This window comes from Pinus tabuliformis, chromosome 2_2, assembly GCF_031772625.1.
Source record: "Pinus tabuliformis cultivar Carrire ecotype Pingquan chromosome 2_2, CPIR1, whole genome shotgun sequence".
Taxonomy (NCBI): Eukaryota; Viridiplantae; Streptophyta; class Pinopsida; order Pinales; family Pinaceae; genus Pinus; species Pinus tabuliformis.
The window spans coordinates 958,499,483-958,524,673 of record NC_142300.1 but is presented as its reverse complement, the minus strand read 5'-3'; the positions used below and the strand labels follow the sequence as shown (position 1 = coordinate 958,524,673).

The window sequence follows — 25,191 nt, the reverse complement described above, 5'->3', positions numbered from 1 at the left end:
GCCCCTAGCCACTTTTCCTATTTCTGAGGGTGGTACCCAAGGTAAACCCTAGATTCTTCAATGCAGAAGTCTAGGTCAACAATAGAGTTCTAAGCTGTTACAACAAAATATTTGATATGAGCTCAACATGTCGCTTATGGGAATAGAACGTGGGTGGGGAGGATGACACTCCATCCCACAAAGACTCAAGCTAGTCCCAGTTGACATTTATAAATTCACATGTAAAGTTATATATAAACATTTGCAACAGCATTTAATAAGGGTACGCAATCATCCCAACCAACATGTCAAGGGATTTTGTTGACTATCTAAATGAACATGTATAGGGATTTTGTCAACAATACCATAGAAAACAAAGAGGCATTCTGACGACCATTTTGAGGCATTTTGATACATTAATTTTGTACATTCAATAACATCCATTTGGTGGAGGGCATACACTTTCTTGAATGAGGGCAAACATTTGATGGTTGTTTGAGGGAAAACATAGTAAAGAACTAAAAGCATTGGTCAATTCTCATACCTAGGTCGCCCAATTCTCTTTTAAAGTCATTAATAGATGAACTTAAGTTAAGCCCCTCCTATTTTTGATTTATTTTCTTTTCAAAAAAATTGCCTAGTGTGGTGACTTAGGGTACAAAACATCGGATGGCTCCAAAATCATTATTGATGGTTTTTAGGTCTAGGGCATTGGGCTCTGATTTGATGTTAGTTACAACAATGGAAATGATACTCCACATAGGGTAAATGCAAGGGATGAAGTATGCAAGTATGAGACTAATATTGCTGCAACTGTACATTCATTTGTATTATCTATATGCAGGAGTACAAAATTGTGGGAGAATGACCAACTTTGATCAAGTCTCCAATAAAATACATTAAATTAGTTGAGTGATCAATTTTGACCAAGTCATCTAAAATTACAATATATAGGTACCAAGGTCCAAAATACAAAAATATACTAATGTATGACTATAATACATGTCCACACTTGCTTACTAGGCTAAGTTTCAGCAGGGCCTCGTTGAACAAGAACACTTTGGTTCATTTGTTTTTGTTTTGTTAATGTAGAATAAGTTATTTATGTATGATATCACTTCATTGGATTTCATTTATCTCTTCTTTTTTATCCTTGCAACCTTGTGTTGTTGGTGAAATTATGATTCATAAAATATTTCTGGTGTGTTGATATAATGTTTTATTCTTTTTCATTTTGTTATCATTTCTTTTTGATATGTATATGTTTTTTTTTCCCTTAGGATATAAGTGGAGTATTCTACTTGTTATTTGAAGGTTTCAAGAATCCAATTACCTATGGTAGAAATGATTCGAAGATTGGCACAATGCTTCCAGGTAGTTGAATGATTTAATTTCTCATTCTTTTGAATTTTTAAAATTCTACTTCACTTTGAATGGGCATATAAATCTTATATTGTAATATACATTTAGTTTAACTTGTTTGAATGGAGAAACTCATCATGGTCAGCTCACAACTTTAGCAGTGAGGATTAATATGTTTTTATAGTGTGTTTTGTAAATTACATATATGGTATGTGTTTAATTTTAGGAGTCACTGGTGTGTACTGTAAATTACCTTTTTTTTTGGATTATTGGTCACTACCGTTAACGAAATTTGGATGGAAGTTGGAACATAAGAGGCATAATGAACATTTTTTCAAAACTTATGGTGGGTTACAAGTATACTTCTATTAGTAGCATGGAATATCTTATAATATGATTTGGCCACCTCAATGTTGAGAAATGCTGGTTATGGTAAAAAGGTTCTTGGCAATCATTTGCATTGCATTTGTCCCCTTTTGTTTGAGCATATTTGGTATTCAAATGTATTTTGCCTCAAGTGAAAAAGATGCAAAGTCAAATCTTTGTAGAGAAAGATGTGCTTTTTTGGCTATTCATTTTCTATGCTAGTATTTTTATCAATCGTACAGCCTTAATTTAGAAATATCATTTGATAATTTCACACCATGATATAATCCTCGCAATTCGATTATTGTAATCTTCACTTTAAAAGAATCTAATGGTTGGTTGTTAATGCAAATAATTTGGCATGATAAACTTTGAGAATTATTGGATTAAAAACCTATTCAAATTTTAACGTTACTTGATCAACTTGATCAACTTGGTTAATATCAATTTCCAACAAGTTTTTGGGATGCAAGGATGTGGGAGTAAAGTGACACATCTCAAGGACGTGTTGAGACAACCCCCCTAAATTTTAGGAAATGCCATAAGGGACTTGGGGTCCCCAACATTATATGCACATTTCATCATAAATTTTAAACTTACACAATTGATGGCATGCAACAACATCCATGGTTCAATTGTCAATTACACAATTAGAGATGTATAAATATATGTTCAAGAATCAATTTTCTCATTATAAAATCATTAATGTCCAAATCAAAATGGAATATAATGATCCATCATATATTATATAATTTTTAATTTTTGATTACATCATCATTTATATTTTGGAAGAAAGTAGCAAAGACTTAGAAAGTCAAGACTGACATAATGAACAAGAAGAAGAAAACCAAAAGACATGGAAAAGGCCTCAAGGTTCAATAGCCCATTCCACTAGCCTTGCTCAAGTAGGCTTTGTTCGGTCTTTTGCATCCATATGTTCTAGGAAAATTAGATATGATAATAAAGATAAGATTATTTTATTAATGTCCAACATAACAAGTAGGTCAATGGGACTACTAGGTACAACAATGTGTATGTCAGTGGAATTAAACATCATCCATGGGAATGGCACTATAGGATTCAAAGTCACTTTCATGTCGTGAAATGAAAAATGGGACCCCAACCAACCCCCATTGCACCTTATCAACTGCGTCCTTGTCATCTCTTTGTGCATCATCCATTGGATTGACATACCATTGGGTTGATGGTCCCTTCAAATACTCAAGTATCTTAATATGTTAGAGGCCTAAGGCACCATGCACTGCAACTAGCTTCTTGACTATCCTAGACATTTCTCTCTCTTTTCTAATAGAGCGGGTGAAGCTATCGTTGGACAAATTCATTTTCACTATGACACAATTAGCATTCCAACGTGGTAAGTGGATAACAAGATGTTGTACAAATAGAGCTCCATGCCCATTCATCCTCTACCAACCAATTGGGACATTCTAGCCTAAATATCTATAACTAGCCATCGAATTAGGATTGTTGAATGGAACATAAAGACCTATAAATTGAATAAATTGTTTATGAAGTTTCACACCTTGCCTATAGTGTACATTTTTATACTTGTTGCACTGAACTTATTCTTTATCATAGGAGTGTCAATGGGAGGAACTCTCCAAGGCCTTTCCACATGCCATTTTGGGTTAATTGCATATGCTTCCATGTTCAAAGGTTTGTTCATGTGGTTGTGTTTACATTGAAAGATGAGTGAAAAGTGATTTATATAAAATTCTGAGGTGTGTTTTCTCTCATGACTGAGAATTCTCACTCAACCTAACATGCTGTTAAAGTTTAATAGAGTCACCCAGAACAAAAAGCATCTAAAATTGTCTCGGTCAAAAATAGAATATCTATTTGTTTTAGTGCATTGTAAATTGAGCTTGGTGAAGACCAAAATATTTCGTTATAGTTCAACATCCAATGGAAAGCTTGCTCTCGCCGTAATGAAGGCATCATATGGTGGACCCTGATTGGGTCTGTTAATGTTAAAATTGGCAACTAGGGCCAAACTCCATAAGGGTCTCCTTATTTATGATAGCTGATATTTTTCTTGGATTCTTCTCTCTGAGAGGTGTAGGATTGATCTAAAGATTATCCGATTTCGACATGTAAAAATAAAGATATGAATTTATTTGTATTATTGACATATTGTCAAGGTCGGCCATCAATCAAAACAGGCATTTTTACCCCCAGTTCATCCTCAACATTGCATATAAAAGGAGGAGACCTCAAGTCATTATTCCATCATCTCATCTGCACTCATCTCTCTCTCCTCACTTGATTGGGTAAGCAAATCTGGCAGCTTTCTCTCACACGTGTGAAGGAACGAGGACTTTTATGTTTAACTGCGTTGACCAGGTTTGACCGAGCTGCCTGAAGGAAGAATTCTGCCCTGTTTGACCAGCGTTAACTTTTCCGGTTAGGGATTTACTGCTGCTGTCATAAATTATCAGATTTGTAAATTTCTACTATCTCTCTCTGCTGAATTATTGAAGAATATAAGAAGAATTGATCAAGGGTTTCCCCACATTAGGGTTTGTCCTTGGTTGGTGCCACATCTTGTGTCCTGTTGTCTTGGCTTGTCTTCTACTGTTTATATTTATGTTCTATCTGCATTTTACTATAATGCTGATGTGATTGCTAAACTGGATATTGATATTGGGCTATTAAAAGAAATTGAAATAAATTGCTCTTAAGCATAGAACATACCAAAAATTAACATGGTATCAGAGGTGAGGTGAAGACAAAGCCCAAGCAAGAGTGAAAGAGCAATCACCGAAGATAGTTGGACAAGGACAAAAGGCTCAATGGGTTCCTCATCCCACTTCCCGGCTGATGACAAGCTCCGTGAAAAGTTTGACTATCATGGATGGAAGATGTCTCTTGATCTGACATTGGAAGAAGAGGAAGTGTTGGATTATGTGGGTTAAAATCCCTGAGCCTCCTTCAAATGCACCGGATGCGACAAAGAACAAGCACAACAAGGCTGAAGTCAAAGTGAAGAAGATTATCATAGTTTCCATTTACAAGCGACTGGTGGCCTACATTTCCGATTTGAACACCTCCAAGGAGATCTATGACTGGTTGGTCAGCATGTTCAAGATTAGTGATGCAAATCAAATTTTATTTCTCAAAAATAAATTGAAGGACATTAAGAAGGGCAAGGACAAGGATATTCAATCCTACTTCTTTAGGATCACTGAGATCAAGAATTATCTACTGTCGATTGGAGAGGTCATTCCTGATAGGGAACTTACTATCACTACCCTTGGAGGACTCCCACTCGAGTGGTATATATTTAGAACCACTATTCTCAATAATAATCGAATTCCAGGGTTTGAAGAATTGATGTCAAGATGCATTCAAGAAGAAACAAGAATTGTGGAGCAAGAAATGCCTTCTAATAGAGGCAACCCCACTGCTTTCTCCACTCATTCCAAATGGAGAAATAATGCAGGGTCTAAAGGTCATTTCAATGGAAAGCCTGGATCAAAGGGTGGAAGGAAGGGCAGGTGCTTTGTTTGCAATAAATTTGGCAACAATGCAAGGGAGTGTCCAAATAGAAGGGACACATCACATGATGATGATCACAATCATTCCAGGGGCAATTTCAACAACAACAATCAAAGGAATGGCAGGTTCAATGGCAAAGGAAAAAGGAATGCGGGACATCAAGGAAATGGTCAACCCTCCAAGAAAGCAAGGAACTCTAGGTATGAAGAATCAAATGTTGTTAACAATAAACAAAAGGAGTAATATCTTATATCGGCCCTCTCCACTACCTCTCCTCCAAACACTTTGGGGCTTTGGCTAATTGATAGTGGTGCCTCAAGGCACTTCACCGGGTACAAGGAAGCTCTCTCTAATCTGATAGAGATGGAGACAAACTTGGAGATTATTCTTGGAGACGACGCCACCTATCTCGTGAAGGGAGTAGGGAATGTTACCCTTCAATTGAATCAAGGTAACACGATTTATTTACAAGAAGTTTTATATGTACCTGATCTCAAGAAGAACCCAGTGTCCATTTCGGCAATGGAAGACAAAGGATACAAGGTGGCATTCATCGATGGAAAGGTACATGTTTGGAAAATGAATTTTAAAGATGCTTTACTCTTGGGTTCCGGGTTGACACTTTGTATCAAGTTGGAGGAAGTCCATTGGGAGACATGTCTTGTGACACATCTCTACAATCTAAACTATGGCACCAGAGGTTTGCCCATCTTCATTATAAGGGTCTTCCTGATGTGAGACAGATGGTGATAGGTATGCCCGAGTTCAAAGTAGGGCATGAAGGTATATGTCCGGGATGTGCCAAAGGAAAACTTACAAGGGGATGATTCCCCTCAAGTAATAGCAAGACCACCGATATATTGCAGTTGATCCACTCCGACATATCTGGTATGATACCCGTAAACTCTTTGGGAGGATACCTATATTATCTCACTTTTACGGATGACTATTCTCGCGAGACTTGGATCTGCTTCTTGAAAAAGAAGGATGAAGTGTTCATCTAGTTCCATCACTGCAAAGCCATGATCGAAAACCAATCCAAGAAGAGAATCAAGATATTGAGGACTGATAATGGGATTGAGTAGGAATCAAATGAATTCCATGACTATTGCAGAGAAGCTGGCATTAAGAGGGAGATCACAACACCATACACTCCTGAGTAGAATGGTGTGGTTGAAAGGAAGAATCATACTATTGTGGAAGCTATTCGTGCCATGATTCATGATCAAGGAATTTCGAAGTTTCTATGTGACGACGCTGCGAATACCGCCATGTATGTTAAAAACCGATGCTCTCATCAAGCATTGGACTCCAAGGCTCCCGAAGAAATATTCATTGGTAAGAAACCCGATGTCTCTCACTTTAGAATTTTTGGAAGTCCCGTATATTTTCACATGCCGAAAGAGAAAAGAAGCAAGTTGGGTGCATTTGGGAAGAAGGGAATCTTTGTGGGCTACAACAAAAATTCTAAGGGCTATAGAATTTATGTGGCTAGTCAAAGGGAAGTTGAGATAAGTCATGATGTCACCTTTGACGAAGACATGGTTCTCAGCAAGATCAAAAACCTTCCTATCCTAAGGAAGGACAAAGAAGCTGACACCGGAAGACAGGGTGAAAAAGAGGATGAGACGATGCTGGATGTTGATGAACCTATGGATCCTATTGATCCTCCTCCCCAAGAGCCTTCCTCCTCCAAGAGCCTTCCTCCTCCAAGAGGAGACCCTCATGGCTTAGGGAGACTCTCGAAGATACCAAGAGACATATTGCACCGAGGGGGACTTTCCGTGAGAGCAAGAAGCCGAACATGTATTAAGGATACTTGACCGCCATAAGCAATATCATTCAAAATGAACCTTCATTATTTGAAGAAGCCGTGAAGCAACAAGTATGGAAGGATGCTATGAATGAAGAGTACGAGTCTATTATGAAGAATGATGTCTGGGATGTGGTCCCTAGACCCTAGGACAAATTTCGAGGTTTCTCTCAAAAGGAAGGTGTAGATTACGATGAGATATTTGCACTTGTTTCCCGATACACCACCATCCGCTTGATCATAGCCCTTGTTGCCTCGCAAGGATGGAACCTACATCAGATGGATGTCAGGACCGCTTTCTTGCATGGTTCTATCAAAGAGGAAGTCTATGTGGAACAACCCGATGGGTTTGAGGTTCATGACTGGGAATCTCATGTATGCAGGTTGAAGAAGGCTCTCTATGGCTTGAAGCAAGCACCCTGGGCTTGGTATGAGAGGAATGATAGCTATCTAATGAAGCTAAGATTCACTAGAAGTGAAGCTGATCCGAACCTTTACTTTAAAGTTGAAGATGATAAACCTCTCATACTGGTACTTTATGTGGACGACCTCTTTTTGACAAGTGCAGACCCTCTCATTCTCAAATGTAAGAGGCTGTTGGCTTCTGAATTTGAGATGAAGGACCTAGGACTGATGCACTACTTCCTAGGGTTGGAGGTCTGGCAAAAGCCAGGAGAATTTTTCCTATCTCAAGGAAAATATGTTGTGAAGATATTCGAAAGATTTGGGATGGTGGACTGCAAGCATGTGACTACCCCGATGGAACTTATCTTCAAGAAGTTATGTGGTAGTGCTGCCGAACCTGTATTGGGAAATGCTTCTGAGTATCGTCAACTCATAGGAGCACTAATGGTCTTAGTGAACTCCTGTTCGGATATATGTTTTGCAGTTAATACGTTGAGCCAATTTATGGTTGAGCCTCATCATTTACATTGGATTGGTGCCAAGAATCTTCTGAGATATCTTCGCGGCACAATCACTTATGGATTGAGATACACTGCCGGAGATGTGAGGTTGCATGGTTATTCGGATGCTGATTGGGCCGACAGTGTGGTGGAGTGCAAGAGCACTTCTGGGTGCTGTTTCTCTTTGGGTTCTGCTTCGGTATCCTGGATGAGCAGGAAGCAGAAGTCGGTTGCCTTGAGCACCACTGAGGCCGAATACATAGCTGCAAGTATGGCCTCTTGTGAAGCTGTCTGGTTGAGGAGGCTCGTTAGTGAGCTGTTTGGACTGGATACCATTGTGATCCTCTGCAACACCCAGAGTGGGATCCGATTATTAGAGAATCCCGTATTTCATGATCGTTCCAAGCACATAGATATCAGGTACCACATTACTCGGGATATGGTACAACGAGGAGCAATAAGGCTCCATCACATTGGGATTGATGAGCAGGTCATCGACATTCTGATAAAGCCCCTGGGAAAGGTCAAATTCTTGACTTTCAGAGAATTACTAGGAGTCGTGGAGAGACCCTCTTATGAGGGTCCTGTATGATATGGACATTGAGCTCTGGGAGCTCCGAGGGGCTTGGGGTACTTCTTGGAGCGATGAGCAACGATATGGTGAGTGGTTCAACCTTCCCCTAGTGGTTTGTTGTGTATAGGGTGAGTGGTTCAGCCTTCCCCTGTGATACCCCGTGGCAACATGTAGGCATGATGAATGGTTCATCCTTCTCCTACTGAGACATCCTACCCATGTAGTCTGAGACTCATGGGAAGTACCTCTCATCTGGCCAATGAGTAGGGAAATGAGGATAGAGACCATAGTACTACCGATGGATACATCGTGTACTACCGTACTACCTATGCTAGGATGATATTGATCTTGGATCAATTGGAATTGACTTCGGGTCAGTAAGAGTGGTATGACACGCTCTCTTTTGATTGGAACTGACTTCGGGTCAGTAAGGGTGGTATGAGACACTCTCTTTTATCTCGGATTGACTTCGGGTTAGTAGAGAATGGTATGATACATTCTCGATCACTTTTTCTTCTTCATAGTTAAACGAAGCAGAGCAGTGCAGGGCAGTGCATTGATGTAGAGATAGTACCGACTGGTAGATGGATTAGTAGATGGAGTTCTTCCTAGTTGAGAGGGAGTGTTAAAATTGGCAACTGGGGCCAAACTCTATATGGGTCACCTTATTTATGAAAACTGATATTTTTCTTGGATTCCTCTCTCCGAGAGGTGTAGCATTGATCTAAAGATCATCCGATTCCGACATGTAAAAATGAAGATATGAATTTATTTGTATTATTGACAAATTGTCAAGGTCGGCCAACAATCAAAACATTCATTTTTACCCCCAGTTCATCCTCAACGTTGCATATAAAGGAGACCTCAAGTCATTATTCCATCATCTTATCTTCACTCATCTCTCTTGCCTCACTTGATTGGGTACACAAATCTGGCAGCTTTCTCTCACATGTGCGAAGGAAGGAGTACTTTTTGTTTGACTGCGTTGACCAGGTTTGACGAACTGCCTGAAGGAAGAATTCTGCCCTGTTTGACCAACGTTAACTTTTCTGGTTAGGGCTTTACTACTGCTGTCATAAATGATCAGATTTGTAAATTTGTACTATCTCTCTCTGTTGAACTGTTGAAGAATATAAGAATAATTGATCAAGGGTTTCCTCACATTGGGGTTTGTCCCTGGCTGGTGCCACATCTTGTGTCCTCTTGTCTTGGCTTGTCTTCTACTGTTTATATTTATGTTCTATCTGCATTTTACTGTCATGCTGATGTGATTGCTAAACTGGATATTGATATTGTGCTATTAAAAGAAATTGAAGTAAATTGCTCTTAAGCATAGAACATACCAAAAATTAACAGTTAATTCTCCTTAACCTTAGCAACTGGCATCATATGGTGGACCCTGATTTTAACTAGTAATTAAAATAAATTTCAGTGTAAGTAATTTAGACACCAATTTCACACACTCACACAAAATTTACTGCCCTTCAAATTTGTTGTTCATTAAATTAAATATCTGAGAATCCAAAGGCTTCTATGTTTGGGAAGATGGTCCACAGAGAATTTATTCGAAATTTACAACAAATCAAAACTTTGAAAAATTGCCCCTGAAGAATCCCAATTGTATAGTCTTTATCTCACACGAGCAAACTCCTTGCTGCAAAATCCACGTCACACATACAACGTGCACATGTACTCGTGCGACGTTCGAACTATGCTTGGACAATTGTCACCCTTGCTGCCTGATCTCCCTTCTCTACGACACTTGTATGGCTTCTCTAGTATGACCTCTGTGTCCTCTTGCTACAGATTAGGTGCTTAGAACATATGTTCGGTCTCCTTGCTGGATAGCCTCCACTTTATTTCTTGAATCATAATTTCTTCTTGTTGCTCCATTATTTCCTTTCTCTGTTAGCCTGAACACCTGGATAAAAGTCATTTACCATCTAATCACTGAGATCTCCTTCTCTCTTGTGTTTATTGTGTGTTTTCTTCCTTCACCTAATCTTTCTTTTATAAGTTTGAGTTTTTGATTGAATGCATAACCCTAATCTCCAAAGTGATTGATGGTTGAAATTAGATCTCACCTCCCTGGAAATCAACAGTTAAGATTCATCTAATTCACTAATGCAAAAACCTTTTCATTTCATTAGATTAACTTTTTATGAAAAGCACTTTAATTAAAGTAAATTTGCTAAGTTTGAAGATCTCAGATGACTTCCACATGTCTAGACACTTAGACTTGTGCGAAAGTCCTATCTAATGCTACAATCATCAATGCTCCCTCTTAGCGAGGAAGGAGCTTCTTGAACATCCACCTAGAATTGACTTTCTATCTGGTCCTGGCAGAATGTCCCATGCATCATATTTCACAATGGCATTCCTCCAAACTTGCTAGTTTGTTGCCTCTTCAATGATGTTACTCATCAGTGACATGTAGTTCAGAAACTTCTTTGGAGGCATAGTCTCCTTGAATGTGCTCTTGCACATCCTTCAATGTCTGTGTAAGCACATGAGTCTCCTAGCAGAAATGGAAGGAGCTACTGATTCGATACCTAAAGATTGACTCCTGAGCTGGAAGCCGTTGAAAACTGTTGACCCTTCAGAGTCTATTGCTGGTCGTCCTCTATAACTGGTAGTGGCGCACGGGACTTCCTAGATGCCAAGCTCTGCTCAAACTTCATGGCTCTACTCACAACTATATTCTACTGATTTTTTTGTGTAGCATAGGGAGGTATTCCCGCATGCCAAAGTCGGCTTAGAAGAATTACGGAAATTTAAAATAAAATTTGATTTTTGGAGCATCAAACTGACTCAAATCATTAATGGGTGTGCCCCTTGGGTTATTTCTCCCCCATTTAACAAGTAAAATATATGATGTGATGCCTGATTCTCTCATCAACGAAAATCAAGTCTGAGATTTGTTTTCAGAGGTTATCTTTTCTACTTTTATCTCTCTCTATTGGCTTCACGTGTGGAGAAAGAATAATGAGTTTATTAGCTATTTGACCGAGTGATTTGATAGCCCGTTAACCGTAGGGCCGAATTTGACCTGGCCGAAGTTTGATTGTAGATTTGACTTTTGGTTGGCTTGACTAGCATTGACTTGCTGGAATTTTGACCATATTTGATTGGTATTTGATTTGGATTATTGGCACAGATTTCTAGACAAAATCGCTGATTTTGTAAACCTCACTGAAGAATAATTTCTCCTAAAGAAAAGTTGTTGGATTTTTCTCCCAAGGTTGGGCTTCTTAGGGTAAAATTTGTTGTTTCTATTGTGCATGACTATCTTTCTATGATCTTTACTGTTTTCGCTGCATTTACTGTTGAGATTTTCTAAGTATAATTATTCAATGATAGTAGTGGCATTGATCTGAAAATGGGGCACTAAAGGCTTCTTGTGAGATTATAGGAACCTCTCCCACTTCCAAAGCTTAATTATTCCCAAGACAACTATGATTAACCAATGCGGAATTAATAAGTGCTTGAAAATATAGGTATATGCTTGTGTTTGTCTTTAAACTGTTTATGTGCCTTAAGTTTATTTGCTTAAACTGATATAAACATATAACAACAAATAAAGCAGCAAATACAATGCAACAACAAGCAATCACACATAAGACAACAAGTTTAATATGGAGTTCACCCAAAACTCTCGGGCTACGTCTCCTTGAGCTCTAGTCAACTCGACTAGGCTCTCTGGGATTATGGCAAAGTCCTTTTACAAGCTCCACGCTCAACTCCATTGGTTTACACAGAACGCAATGGGTTTAGACACCATCTCATCCCTGGCTCTGAAGCTCTTGGCTTTCTGGCTCTGCACTCTGGCTCTAGCTCTTGGCTCTGGCTCGTGGCTCTGGCTCTGGCTCTCGGCTCTAGCTCTGGCTTCTCTGAGCTCTCTCTCGGCCTCTGCATGCATCAATGGTTCGCTTGACCTCCAAGCGACTCCCTCAGCTGCTCTGCGCATTAGCTTTCGCTCTCTCTGCTCTCCTCTTTTCTCAATTGAGCTCTCTGCCTCCTTTGAGGTACTTTTCCGGCTTTTCGGCTACCCCAGTCGTTTCTCTGCGTATCATCATCTCTCTGCGCCTCTGTAGCTTCCCTGCTCCTTGTCAGTTCGACTGGCCATCTGGCTCTGTGGCTCTATGGCTTCAAAATGCATCATTGCTAGTAAAAACGCTTGCTTGCAGCATGGCATGATGATCTGGAGCGGTTACAGAGGTTTCAAAGCTTTTCCTTAGGCAAAACCCGAAATTAGAGAAAATCCATTACACAAAGGTTTTCCTGGAAAATACACTATCGAGAGTGAATTTTGGATGTGAAATTCCATTAAATCGCCCCTAAAAACCCTATCAGGTCCGCCATTAGGCAGCATATCGCATCGCGTAGGCATATTGGGCAAAATCCCAAATACACGGGAAATACATTGAAAAACCTGTTAAAATGCCTTCTATCGGACTTCAAATATTATTGCATCCGCCCTAATATCGCATCGGGTTTGCCTTTGGCTGCTATCGCAATCCCCACCGTTGATCTGCGGGATCTCCGATCCAACGGTCGATATCCATTTTCGGGTGGCTTAGGAGTACGGAGGTTACTCGCCCGAAAAGGCGGTTTTCCTCTCTCCTCCGCCAGCCACGTGTCGACCAGTGTGTGGGATTGGGTGGAGCCAGCCCAATACCGCTTTCTGCCTAAGGCCTGCCCGAAATCCCGCCTTTACGGAACTCAAATTTTATGAATTGCGCCTATAATTCCCCTTCGGGTCTGGCTTTATCGCTTCGAGCGTTTTTCCTTTGTATTTCGGTTTTTATCCCAAAATGCATCAATACACAAAAAACCCGACATATATCGGAACTCAAAATTTATCGAACTGCGCTTATAAAATCCGTTGGGTCTGGCATGTTATCGCCCCTTTATATCGCTGTGATGCGATGTTGCGATGTGATATATCGCAATCGCATGTCGCATAGCCCCGGGGGTCCTTCCCTTGCCTCGTGGCATCGCCGACGCCGATCCGCCGATCGCTGATATCGGCGATCGCAATGTCGCATCGGCCCGGGTCCTTTCCTTATGTTATTTGCACAGGCCTGCCTCCGACCCGATATGTCGGGGATCGACAATCGGGGGTCTCTTCCCTTTCCGCTTAAGTCCGCCTCTTGGACCATCTCCGATGCGATTTCCCTTTATAAGGGTTTTTTTTTGCCATTTTTAGGGGATTTTGCCTCTTTTTCCAAAGAACAAAGGGCAACTTCTTTCTGCGATAACTTCTACATCCTAAGTCCATTTTAGCCCATTCAAGTTGCAGTAGATTCAGAAGGAAAAGATCTCTGCAATGGGGCTATTTCCAGGAACATCCTTGGACTTTCATTTTCCTCTATGAGGAACACTTAGACTTAGAAGTCTATCCAAAATCCATTTTGGATCAGGCATAATATACTGGTTGGAAATCATTAGTAGTAATTGTTTGGCAGAATGTCATATTCGACTATACAACTTGTAGAAAATTCAACATCTTCCTCTATGTTGGAATGTTTAGTATGTTGAATTTTCTACAATAATGCATAGTATAAATTGATCTTTTGATCTGATAATTACTTGTCAATGATTTCCAATCAATTTATCTTATGTCACGTGTATCATTAAGAAATTACACAACGAATCTCATGAGTAATGCAATGAAATAGTAGGATCATAAAGAGACAACCAAACACAATAAAGACACAAAGTTACCCCGGGGAAACCTAACCTTGAAAAAAACCCAACAACATTTCTTCTAAGGAGAAATTGTTCTTCAACAATATTTACAATTTCAAGAAAATTCTAAAAATATGTGCCACAAATCCAAGTCCAAGATACCAGTCAGACTTGGTTAATGACTAGCTAGTCAATATTGGTTAAACCTCCAATTATTAGAGAAATTAGTGCCAGTCAATGTTGAAAAATTGGTAGCTATGGTTGGCATTTTCATTTGCAAATTAAAGGAGAAATAATGGATTTTTGATGTTTGACCAAGTTGCCCTAATATGCTCAAGTCGACCCCACATGTGGAAAAGCCACCTCCTAAGTCACATATAAATAAAGCTTGTTTGACTTCATTTGGTACCATCTCATCACACATCATTCGATCTGAAATAGCAAGGAGACATCCACACGTGTGAAGGGGTCAAAGGCGTCTTTCTATTCTGCGTTGACCAACTTCTATTCTTTTGATTGACCAAAGTTGACTTGGGATAAATTGCTTTTGTTTGATCAAGCTCTTTGATTATTTTGGAGGCTGAATATTCCAAGGACCCATTGACTTTGTTTAACTAAGATTTTGTCCTGTTTCTGGGCTGTTGACTGTAGATCATGTTGCTGCCTTACACACACACCTAAGTTAGTGAGAAAAGCCCTTAACCCCACAAGGTGTGGTTCGTGGCAAATTGAAGAGTTGGGGCTGCCACCTATTCCCAACTCTCTCTCCGTTTAAGCTCTCTCCTAGGCAAGCTAAGGGGGGTGGTCCCTAAATGGAAAACTAAGTAAAAAGTGATGGGAGGTTTCTAGGAGATGTTAAGGTTAATTTGGATTACTTGAGATTATGAGCAGATATGATGAGCAGTATGAAATGAAATATACTTCAATAACCATCAACACCTAAATCAAAGATAAGCATATAAGACTAGTGCTTAGAAGACCATGTGACTTATAACTTCTTAATGGATCAACTTACAAAGCTTTGTGTGACTTGTTGTACTTGCAAATATCTTATGAATCACGATGTCCACAAAAGCTAAGAAGAAATTGAATAGAAATTCAACCACAAAATGTTTGCACTAAAAATGATAGTTCCTATTATGGTGTAATGTTGTCATAGTTTAACAACCACTAATGGGAGAAGGATCTAGCCTTATATAGTTTTTTTGTAATGTTTAAATAATGGCTAGTTTCTATTTCTCCCAAAATAATATTATCTCGGTTGTCATCCACATCTCAGAGATTAAGTCACTTCATGAGAACTTTTTTTTTGCATTACAATTTGTCTACAAGAGGGGGTTGATTTGCTTGAATGAGAGAAAACGACTAGTAAAAAGGGTCGATTTGACTTGTTGAGGCATTGATTTGCTTGAATGAGGGCTTGCTCCACCTTTTTGACTTGAAGACTCAATGTTCTTTGACATTTTGACCATCTTTAATGTCTACTTAATGCCAACATCTAGTTCTGACTTTCCAATAGGTAGTTTCCACCAACACGTATGGTTTGGATGGTATTTCACCTTGCATGGATGGATAATTGGCTAGATCTCCTATGCCCTTGTTAATTTGAGGAATCTAATGCATGGGTTTTGTCCAGAAGAGAATTTACATAGTTTTGGATGTCAAATTTGTCTTTGCATGTCAAGTATGGACCCTAATTTGCCTCCTTTTTCCCCTACATGTCAGTTTGCATGCATTTTGACCAGTTCTAAAAATGGCCTTATGGAGAAAACACCCCACCAACTTTGTTCAGTATTTTGGTTGAGGGGCCCAAAGCGGTTGGATCTAATGGTGGAAAGTGAAGAGTTTTTCCTTATTGGTTAAAGTTCAATACCCATGAGGACTTAACCTAGAAACATGGTGGCACCTTGAGGTAGTGGTCAAACACTTGGTTGCACCTAGAGAGACTATATTAAAAATGGTCTCATGACTTGTGCACACATAAGTGGATGAAAGCCCACCCCCATGTCTTATTTCTTAGGTTTAAGCCCCTGAGGGGTAGCTCAGTTGGCGATGGCCATGTTATGAAGTAATATGTAAAGTATGTGATCCAAGGTTCAAATTGTTGAAGAATCTAGGGAAATCAGGTATACTATGATTCTGCTTGACTTGATAACAATTTGTGGAGTCTTTTTACTTTTCTTGTTATCTTAATGCATGTGTGTGTACTTCATCAAACTGCTATCAAAACATAAGAACAAGAACACAAGATGTTGGCTCTCTGCCAGGGCCAAAACCTCACTTCTCTTGAGAGGAAAACCCTTTAGTAAGTTTCTCTTATTAATCAATGCTAAATCGTAGACCCCTGTCAAGAATGTCTTCCAAGCACAAATCAGGTCCTTTCTCCTTTCTGCACTTTGTTCCTCGACACTTCCTTCTTCCGACACTTTATCCTCCTCCTTCCGACACTTTGTTCTTCTTTCAACTGTTGGTAAACCTTGTTGCACTTTCTCTAGAAGAGGTACCTTTGATGAGACCCTTTCCTTATGATGATCCCTTTCTTCTCTTCACCAACCAACGAACTTGTATGACTGTAATGGGAGGGCTGTTATGACAACAAAGACAACCTCTTTACCTTCGCATGTGTGATTGTTTTCCTTGTGATGTTGACCTCTTCCTTCTTCGCTTGAGAGAGTTCCTTCTACGCTTGAGTGAGGGGCCTTATAGGCCTACTTAGATTTCCCAACCAACGAAGTTATGTGACTATGATGATAGTGTTGTAATGACTGCAGGAAGAGGCTCTGTTTCTTGCACGTGTGATTGTTTTCTACCCTAGAAAACAATCCTCTTAACTTTGGCCTAGACTTCACCTTGTATGCTGCACTAGAGGCTCCCTTTCTTGTCACTTGATCATCCTTTACTCATACCTTTTCTTTGCTGATTTCAAAGGTGGATTACGTTATCTTTGGAGGAGTGGACAACCTCTATATATAGAGGATTGTCCCTCCTTTAGGCTGACTTGCTATTTGTAGGCCGACTTGCTATCTATAGCTCAGATTGCTTCTTTGGAGGAGTCTTGACTTTGTTGGAGGGTTGTTCTTTGACTCTTATACAAACATATATATGGAGTAACATGCCCTTAAGATATTCAATCATTTTCTTTTGACTCCTTGGCTCACCTATAGCACTTAACATGTGCTAAACCTATTTCAATGAGCAAGAAACTCATTGACATATATTATAAAAATAATATTTCTTTTCTTGAATAAGTACAAATATCAAAAGTATATTTATGAAGACTGAACCTAGTTACATTTGCTTCAACACAAATCCCCATAATTTAGCACATGAGCCATGTGTTGGGGCGTGTGTGGTTTCTCCTTGAAGTTATAGTGGTAATGGTCAAAATCGACTTTGTGTCATGTGAATATGGGCCTCTAGTTGTCAATTCCTTTGGTCACGAAAAAGACCATTTTGGTTGAGGGAGGTAGGCCGCACCACGAGGATACCAACGAGCTATCACTTGCCCAATTTAGACTTGGACGTTAGCTCGAGAAAATACATCAAAAGTGTTCAGTGGTATAATTGATTAGTCAATAGAAGATTTCAAAAGTTGATAGTTAGAATTAATAAAGAAGAAATTGCAAATGTGATTGGAGATGGATTCCAAGATATTCATGTGAAGATAAATCACTACACTAATCTAAAATAGTTGACAAAAATGATGTAGGAAATTCTAACTTAATGATTGAAATCATTGTTGGATACAATTCTAAATCCGAGAATGACAAAGTTCTGCAAAAAAATATCACTCCTTCCAATCTCAAGCACCCAACAAAATATAAGGTCTTCCAAAAAGAAACTATTGCTCAAAAAGAATAGTTGCAAGAACCAATCACAAAATATATCTCACTTCATTTAATGAACATTGTTAAGACCCTTGACCTAGCAAAAGAGGAAAGAAAACTTATGGTTCCACTTACACCCATGAAGGAGAAATTTCAACCAAAGACCCTAGAGCTTATATGGATTATAAAATTTTGCAAATTTAACAATACATAAATTCTGACAGTACCTGTTAGTGTACAGAGATTAATTTTACCAAGCAATCAAACCTTTTTGTGTACCCCACCAAGATGTCATAGTTACCATCCTTGATGGACTGAGGGTCGAGAAAATATGAAGATGGCATAAACTCTGAGTTCAAATACGAGAATTGAAACTATAAACAAGATTCAATGTATATAGTGCTAAGCGCTAAATGGTTGATATAGATGGACACTTATACCACTGACCTTGAAGAACAATTCATGCAATTTAATTAGCAAGGACCACATTATAAATGACATGGGGTTAATTCTCCCATGACAAGAAAAGTGATTTTCAACTAATGAAAAATGTGTAAGACATATAGATGAATATATAACAAGGGAAGTAAGGAAATTATGTTACCATTACCAAGGAGTATCAAAGGTCCAGATTAAAACATCAGTTCAAAAGACTTCAGAATATGACACTACAAAAGATCCTTGCTAGTGTTCAAAATGGGAACCAAAGAAAGTTGCTCAATTATGTTTTGAGGACAAAACATTCTTTAAAGACATGGGAATCTAATAATAATAATACTAATAATAAAACCTATTATTAATTAAGGTAATAAAAAAAGACAATCATTCACCTTGTGACCAGTTAATCTTTGTCAATGTGCCATTGCAATGTTCATTTTAACAACCATCATTTCATTGGCAATCATTTATTATTCACTATTCGGATACATTAAAATGTTCATTATAACAACCATCATTTCATTGGCAATCATTTATTACTCAATATTCAATTGTATTATTCAATGCAATTGTAAAAAATAAATAGGACACTTTATTCCAAAGGCTCTTTACCTTTGGTGTTATCTGTTGATCCCAGGGCGTGGAATTTAGTGATTGAAAACTTACAAAGGTTTATTTGATTGTTGCCATCTAAATAAACAAAATAATTTATTTTCTGGGTTCATAAATAATTGAACATCAATAATTCACATACGCGAGAAAGGTTGGCTCGAAAGCACCAGCGAAATATGCAAAACTAAACGCTGATCAGTAAAAATATGAATGGAAAGAGTCTTGCCGACGCTGCTGATTACACGTTGGAAGAGAGTACTGAGTTTTTTGCAAGAAAAGCCCTAACCTTTACTACTGGACTGTTTCTGTCTTCATGCTGATTATGATAATTTGAAAAAGAAGTGTGTTTTTCTTTTTATGAGTTCACCAAAAACATAGCAAGTGATGGAAAGGGGGTTGACTATTTCCTTTTAATTTTATAGTATTTTGGCTTGAAATAAACTATTTTTCCTTGTCTAAACCAGAAAAGAAAGAAAGAAAATTACTTTATCGTCCACAAGGCTAAAGATAGCCTATGGGACAGATCGCTTCTTCATCTGGTTGATGTATTTGGCCCTTTTCCTGTGAAACCTCACAATAAACGTTCCCAGCTTTTCGATCCCAAGAACTAACTGCCAGAATATCTGCATAACTTTCCCTGTTGTCTTTGAAGGCCTCACATTCTAAAATGGAATGCTTTTTCGTTTCCACTTTTCCAGAAGAACAAAAAATACACAATCTTTCCTCCCACACTTCACCCCGTTTCACAACTGAGTTGCTGAGAATTAGTCCTTAACTGAGAAATAAGAATTTTTGCTTTCCAAGGAATATTAACCTCTATGTACGCTTTTTGTTGATGATTATGAGTGAGATTAAACACTTCAATATAATACTTTTTCTTTTTCCCTAGAATGTATGATTTTGATTTCCAAATTGGCGCACGTCTGACTTTTTTTTTGTTGGGAGGCGGCGGGGGTGCCGAGTGGGGGGAGGGCGGTGGTGGGGGGTTGAGTACAAATATATAGGGTATCGTACGAATATATATGTATGTGTATGCGCACTTGTGTAATTGAGTTGGAGGATAAAATTACTTATATAGTAGTGTAATAGTAAAATTTTATTTTTTGAGAGAAAAATATAACTATATATCAATTAGATTTGTTTTGGGGATTTAAGCAATGTTCCACCAAGGTTCCGGGACGAGGGGGCGAGGGAGCGAGTATACGCTGGAGCGCCTATGCAAAAGATCCCCACCAATTTTTAGGAAACGTGGGGTACGTTAGGGTCTTAAAAACTTATAAATATAAAATATAATTTATAAATTGAGTCCACTATGACAATTGGGTTTGAATTGAAAAGCTTTAAAGCATGATCATTGATATGAATATCATTATCTAATATCATATAAATTTAAAATTCTAATTTATAATCATACATCATACATTATGATTAAAGTTTAAACCATATTGATGTTCCACTTCCTACTATGAACATTGAATACTGAATAGTGAATATTGACATAAATTTATAAAAGTCAAGTCATACATCATACATCAAGAGTCAAAATTTTATAGAATTATAAAAGACTAAAGTCAAGTTTGATACATCAAGAGTCAAAATTTTATAGAGTTAGAATACCATAAGAACATCAACATCAAAAGATAAACAAGCATAATTTTGCTCAAGCCTCAAGGTAATGCCCCATTGGTCTCTGCATCCAGCTGCTGCATGAATAAATCAGGATCAACCATATTACCATCTGAATCTGAATCACTAGCGTTCTCAAACATGCTAATTGGCACACCAACCAACCCCATCTGTCTCTCATCAAGTCTTTCCTCCATATCTACCTATGCATCATCCTCTGGATCAACATCCCATCATGTTGCTGGTCCCTTCAAATACTCAGGTGTCTTCCTATGCTCAAGACGTAGGGCATTGTGCACATCAACTAACTTCTCTGCTCTTTTAGAGGTAAGCTTGTTCCTCTTGATAGAGTGGATGAAGCTATATGTGGACCAATTTCTCTTTGTTGCAGAGGAACTAGGAACATCTTGCGAATGGAGTGAGTGGCCAGGGTGAATAATGAATTAAATTTATAAAAAAACGAATTGAAACCCTAAAGTATTAAAACTAATGTTAAATTTTATTATAAACAAAAGTTTATTTAAAAAAATCGGGCCCCTCGACTCCCCATGTCCCCCCTCGACCCCGCACATCCCACCTCGACCCCCCCGACCACCCTTGACCCCCCACGACCCCTCACGACCCCCTTTTTGGAAATAACCCCTCAGCGCATGGAAACGATCCCCTGCGTACCCTGTTTTTTGGGAGTGTGGGGAAACGACCCCTTCTCGTCCCCAAGTCCCCGGAGCGTGGGGGAGCTAGGAAACTAGACCCCTGGGGGGGTGAGTCCCCGTGGAACACTGGATTTAAGAGCCGTGCCATTTTTTATTTTTGTTTAATTTTCAGAAGTGGTATGTTGAATTTTTAAGGAAGTGGTCTGTTGGATTTTTAATGAGTATAGGAAAAATATTATTATTATTATTATTATTAAATTTGGCTTATTTTGAATATTATTTAAATAAAATAATTTCTATAGATTTTTTTAGAGAAATATATTTTAAACTATAAAAAATTATATATTTATATGTTTTACTTACAAGGAAAGCTCATGAAATGGGTAAACTGTTGGTGTTGATTAGGAGACTTTGCCCAAAGAAATAAAAAAGGGTTGAACCTGAACCTATGAAAATATCATAGAATTTTACTCTGACTCTAGATCTCTAGATCACTTGAGTGTATAGGAAATATAATATTGTTCTTTGTATAAACATATAAAAAATAATAATAATAAATTTTAAATAATTAGGTTATAATTTTTAAATCAAATTTAAATCTTTGTTTTAGTTGTTTTGGAAAAGGACGTGGATGGAGAACAGTTTGACTTAGCTACACCACACGTCCAAAGTTTTCAGGAAACCATGAATGGGAGATGACTATAATACGTATAAATTTTGATATTCTCTTTCACACTCTTTCACACACATATGAATTACCGTATTAAATATAAAATTCATATAATAATATAATATCAATCATGCAGATTGTACTATCATCAATCTCAAGTTTCAACTGAGGCGCTGTCTATTGTTTGCGGATTGTGTGAAGGATCAATTCCTCTCTGAATATTTTAAAATTTTAATCCCACTTCAAAGTTCAAACATCGGTGGCCATTGAGTGACACGTCGTTAAATCTTAATCCACTTCAAACATTGCTCGCGCCTGAGTGACGGGCTAATTCTAGAGTGAAATGAAATGATATTTTAAGGTCCACGAGACTAAAAATAGTCTATGGGACCATTAATTCCCTGTTTTTCGCTCTTTGCAATTTAGTCCTTTTCTGATTCAAATTGATGATGAGCTGACCCAACCTTCCAACAATCCCCTCGCTAAAAAGACAATGCCAAGAAACTGATGCTAACATGTTCTCATAACTTTCTGTGATGTCTTTGAATGCATCACATTCCAAAATGAAATGTTTTTCCAATTCCACAGCCCGAGACGTGAAAAATGTACACACCCTTTCTTCCCAAGCTTCTTTAGGCCTTTTCCACCGCCTGTTTCACACCGAAGTTGATGTGAGTTGGTCCTTAATTGATGTTAAAATTGGAAACTAGGGCCAAACTCCATGTGGATCATCTTATTCATGGCGGCTGATATTTTTCTTGGATCCCTCTCATCGAGAGGTGTAGGATTGATCTAAAGATCATCCAATTCTGATAAGTATTTATGAAAATATGAATTTTTTGATTATGGACAAATTGTCAAGTCGGCCAACAACTTATGTAGGCTCAGAAGCCCAACAGACGTGTCTATTCAACCTCTACGTTTTAGTATAAATAGAAGAGGACTTGAAGTCATTTGAGACACAAAAATACTCTTCATGTGATCTCTTCCTCTCCACGTCTTTGGGTTTTGGTGGAGGAGAAACACTAAGAGTATACGCTGGCCTAAGATGATGCCCTAGCCGCAGAAAGGATGATGCCGTAGCCGCAATACAGATGATGCCCTAGCCGTAGTAAATCTATCCGCAGCATTTAAGGGTGCCCTAGCCGTAGCATTTGAAGGTACTCTTGACAACAATCAATGATGATCTAATGCAGCAAAGGGAGGCACTTATACGCAGTCTAGAAGAGACTTAACTCCGCTAAGAAAGGAGGTTCTAAACGCAGCTATAAGATGCCCTAAGTCACAGTTAAAGGGAGGCTCAATACACAGTCCATGAAGGTCCTTAATTACGCTGTAATTAGACTCTATAGCGCAGCAAGGAGAGCTGTTTGGAAAAGACCTTAACGTTGTTCATAAGAGCCCTAAAGGAGATCCCTAACTCACTGTTCTAAGCCGCAGTCAACAAAGGGTTCATCAACAGCTAAAGGAGGCATTACACAAGCCCCAAGTAAAGCCACAGTTGCAGTCCAAGATTCGCTATAACTGCTGGGCTTATGCTGCACTAGAAGTTGCCCTTCATCCGTTAAAGCAGGCTTCAAGCAGCTCCCAATTTCCGCTGTCATAATGGAGATTCTATTCAATGTACTGAGAGCTATACGCTCGCCTTATACACAGTCACATGCTTTCCTTGAGTGCCCTAAAAGGAGGATGCATATACTGCCTTCTATATGCTATTTATATGCTGTCCTAAGCCGCAGTAAGAAGGACTAGAAGAGGCCCTAATCTCAGACTTGAAGGTGCTCTAATCTGCTGTCACAACTAAGCTATCTAAGGGAGCTTCTATACGTTGCTAAGGAAGCTGAGCCGCAACATAAAGAAGACACATATCAGCACCATGGAAATTCTTGTAACAGCATATTAAATACTACTGTTCTAAGGCATGAATAAGGTACGTTTGGGAGCGGCAGTCACTAGATTAGAAGACAAAGGGCAACGCTGCTATTTGGGATCTTGTTTAGGCTTGTTGAAGAAGTCTACAGCTACAGCTAGCTGCTTTGCTAGGCTGCAAGCCATAGCAAGCAGCTAAGGCTGTTCCAAGGCAGTACTATAGTTTACCTTGAGTTCGGATGACAACATGGATTAGGAGAAACTCTCCTAGGAGGACTGAAGCCCTTGAAGGGCTTAGTTATCTAACAGCCTGGAAGCATTATGTTGAATACAGCAGTAAGCATGGTACAACAATGACACTATGTATGGCAATGATGAACACTGGGTGCAGCACAGTGCAACATGGTGAGCTACAGCTCATGGACAAGATGCAACACAATGATAGGTGAAGGAGTCACCTTGGAGAATCAGTTGAAGCAGCATGTCTTCAACTGATCTCATGTAGAGATGATCTATTCTCTTATCTAGAAAGTCAAAGTGTTGACTTCTGTTGTAAATGTACTTTCTCTCTCTCTCTGCTGAACTATTGAAGAACATAAAAGAAGAATTGATCAAGGGTTTCCCCACATTGGGGTTTGTCCCTGGCTAGCGCCACATCTTGTGTCCTCTTGTCTTGGCTTGTCTTTTGCGATTTATGTTTATGTTCTATCTGCAGTTTACTTTAATGCTGATGTGATTGCTAATCTGGAAAAGATATGGAGATAATTGTGAAAATTGAAATAAATTTCTCTAAGCATAGAACATACCTAAAATTAACAATTGAGCAATAAGAAAACCTTTGCCCTCCACGAAATGCTAGCTCCAATGAACTCTTTTTGTTGTAAATCACACATAGGGTTGAATTCCTCAATGTACTATTTCTTCTTTCTACCCAACTCTTTTCCCCATACCTTTTTACGAAACTTCTCCATAACAAAATCCTTTAGCTCCTTGCTATTTGTGGGACAGACATTGAGGTAGATATTCCATTTTTGCATCCATGTGTAGTTTTGTTTCATCCATGTTTTCCTTCTTTCACTGATGCCTTCGTTGAAGATAACATTAGGCCATCTACCTACTCTCATTTGTTCAATTCTTTTTAGGTATCTTATGAGCCATACCATAGCAATTTCTTCAATGGAAGTTGCTCTTATTTCACTCAACGTTATCTCATAAGGTACTGAACTTTTTATTTTGAACTTGCTCATGATCAAGCGTTTTTGGATTTTCTCAATTTATTTCCATTTT

The 25,191-nt window shown here is 38.7% G+C and overlaps 1 protein-coding gene across 2 annotated transcripts in view; it reads left to right on the top strand.

Moving 5' to 3' along the window:
* Nucleotides 1-25,191, top strand: part of LOC149196398 (uncharacterized) — a 395,336-nt gene that overhangs the window by 183,867 nt on the left and 186,278 nt on the right. For both annotated transcript variants that reach the window (XM_089405544.1, XM_089405545.1), the window contains exon 6: nt 1,260-1,353. In XM_089405544.1, coding sequence (XP_089261670.1) covers nt 1,260-1,353 — 94 coding nt within the window. The remainder of the gene's footprint in view (nt 1-1,259; nt 1,354-25,191) is intronic.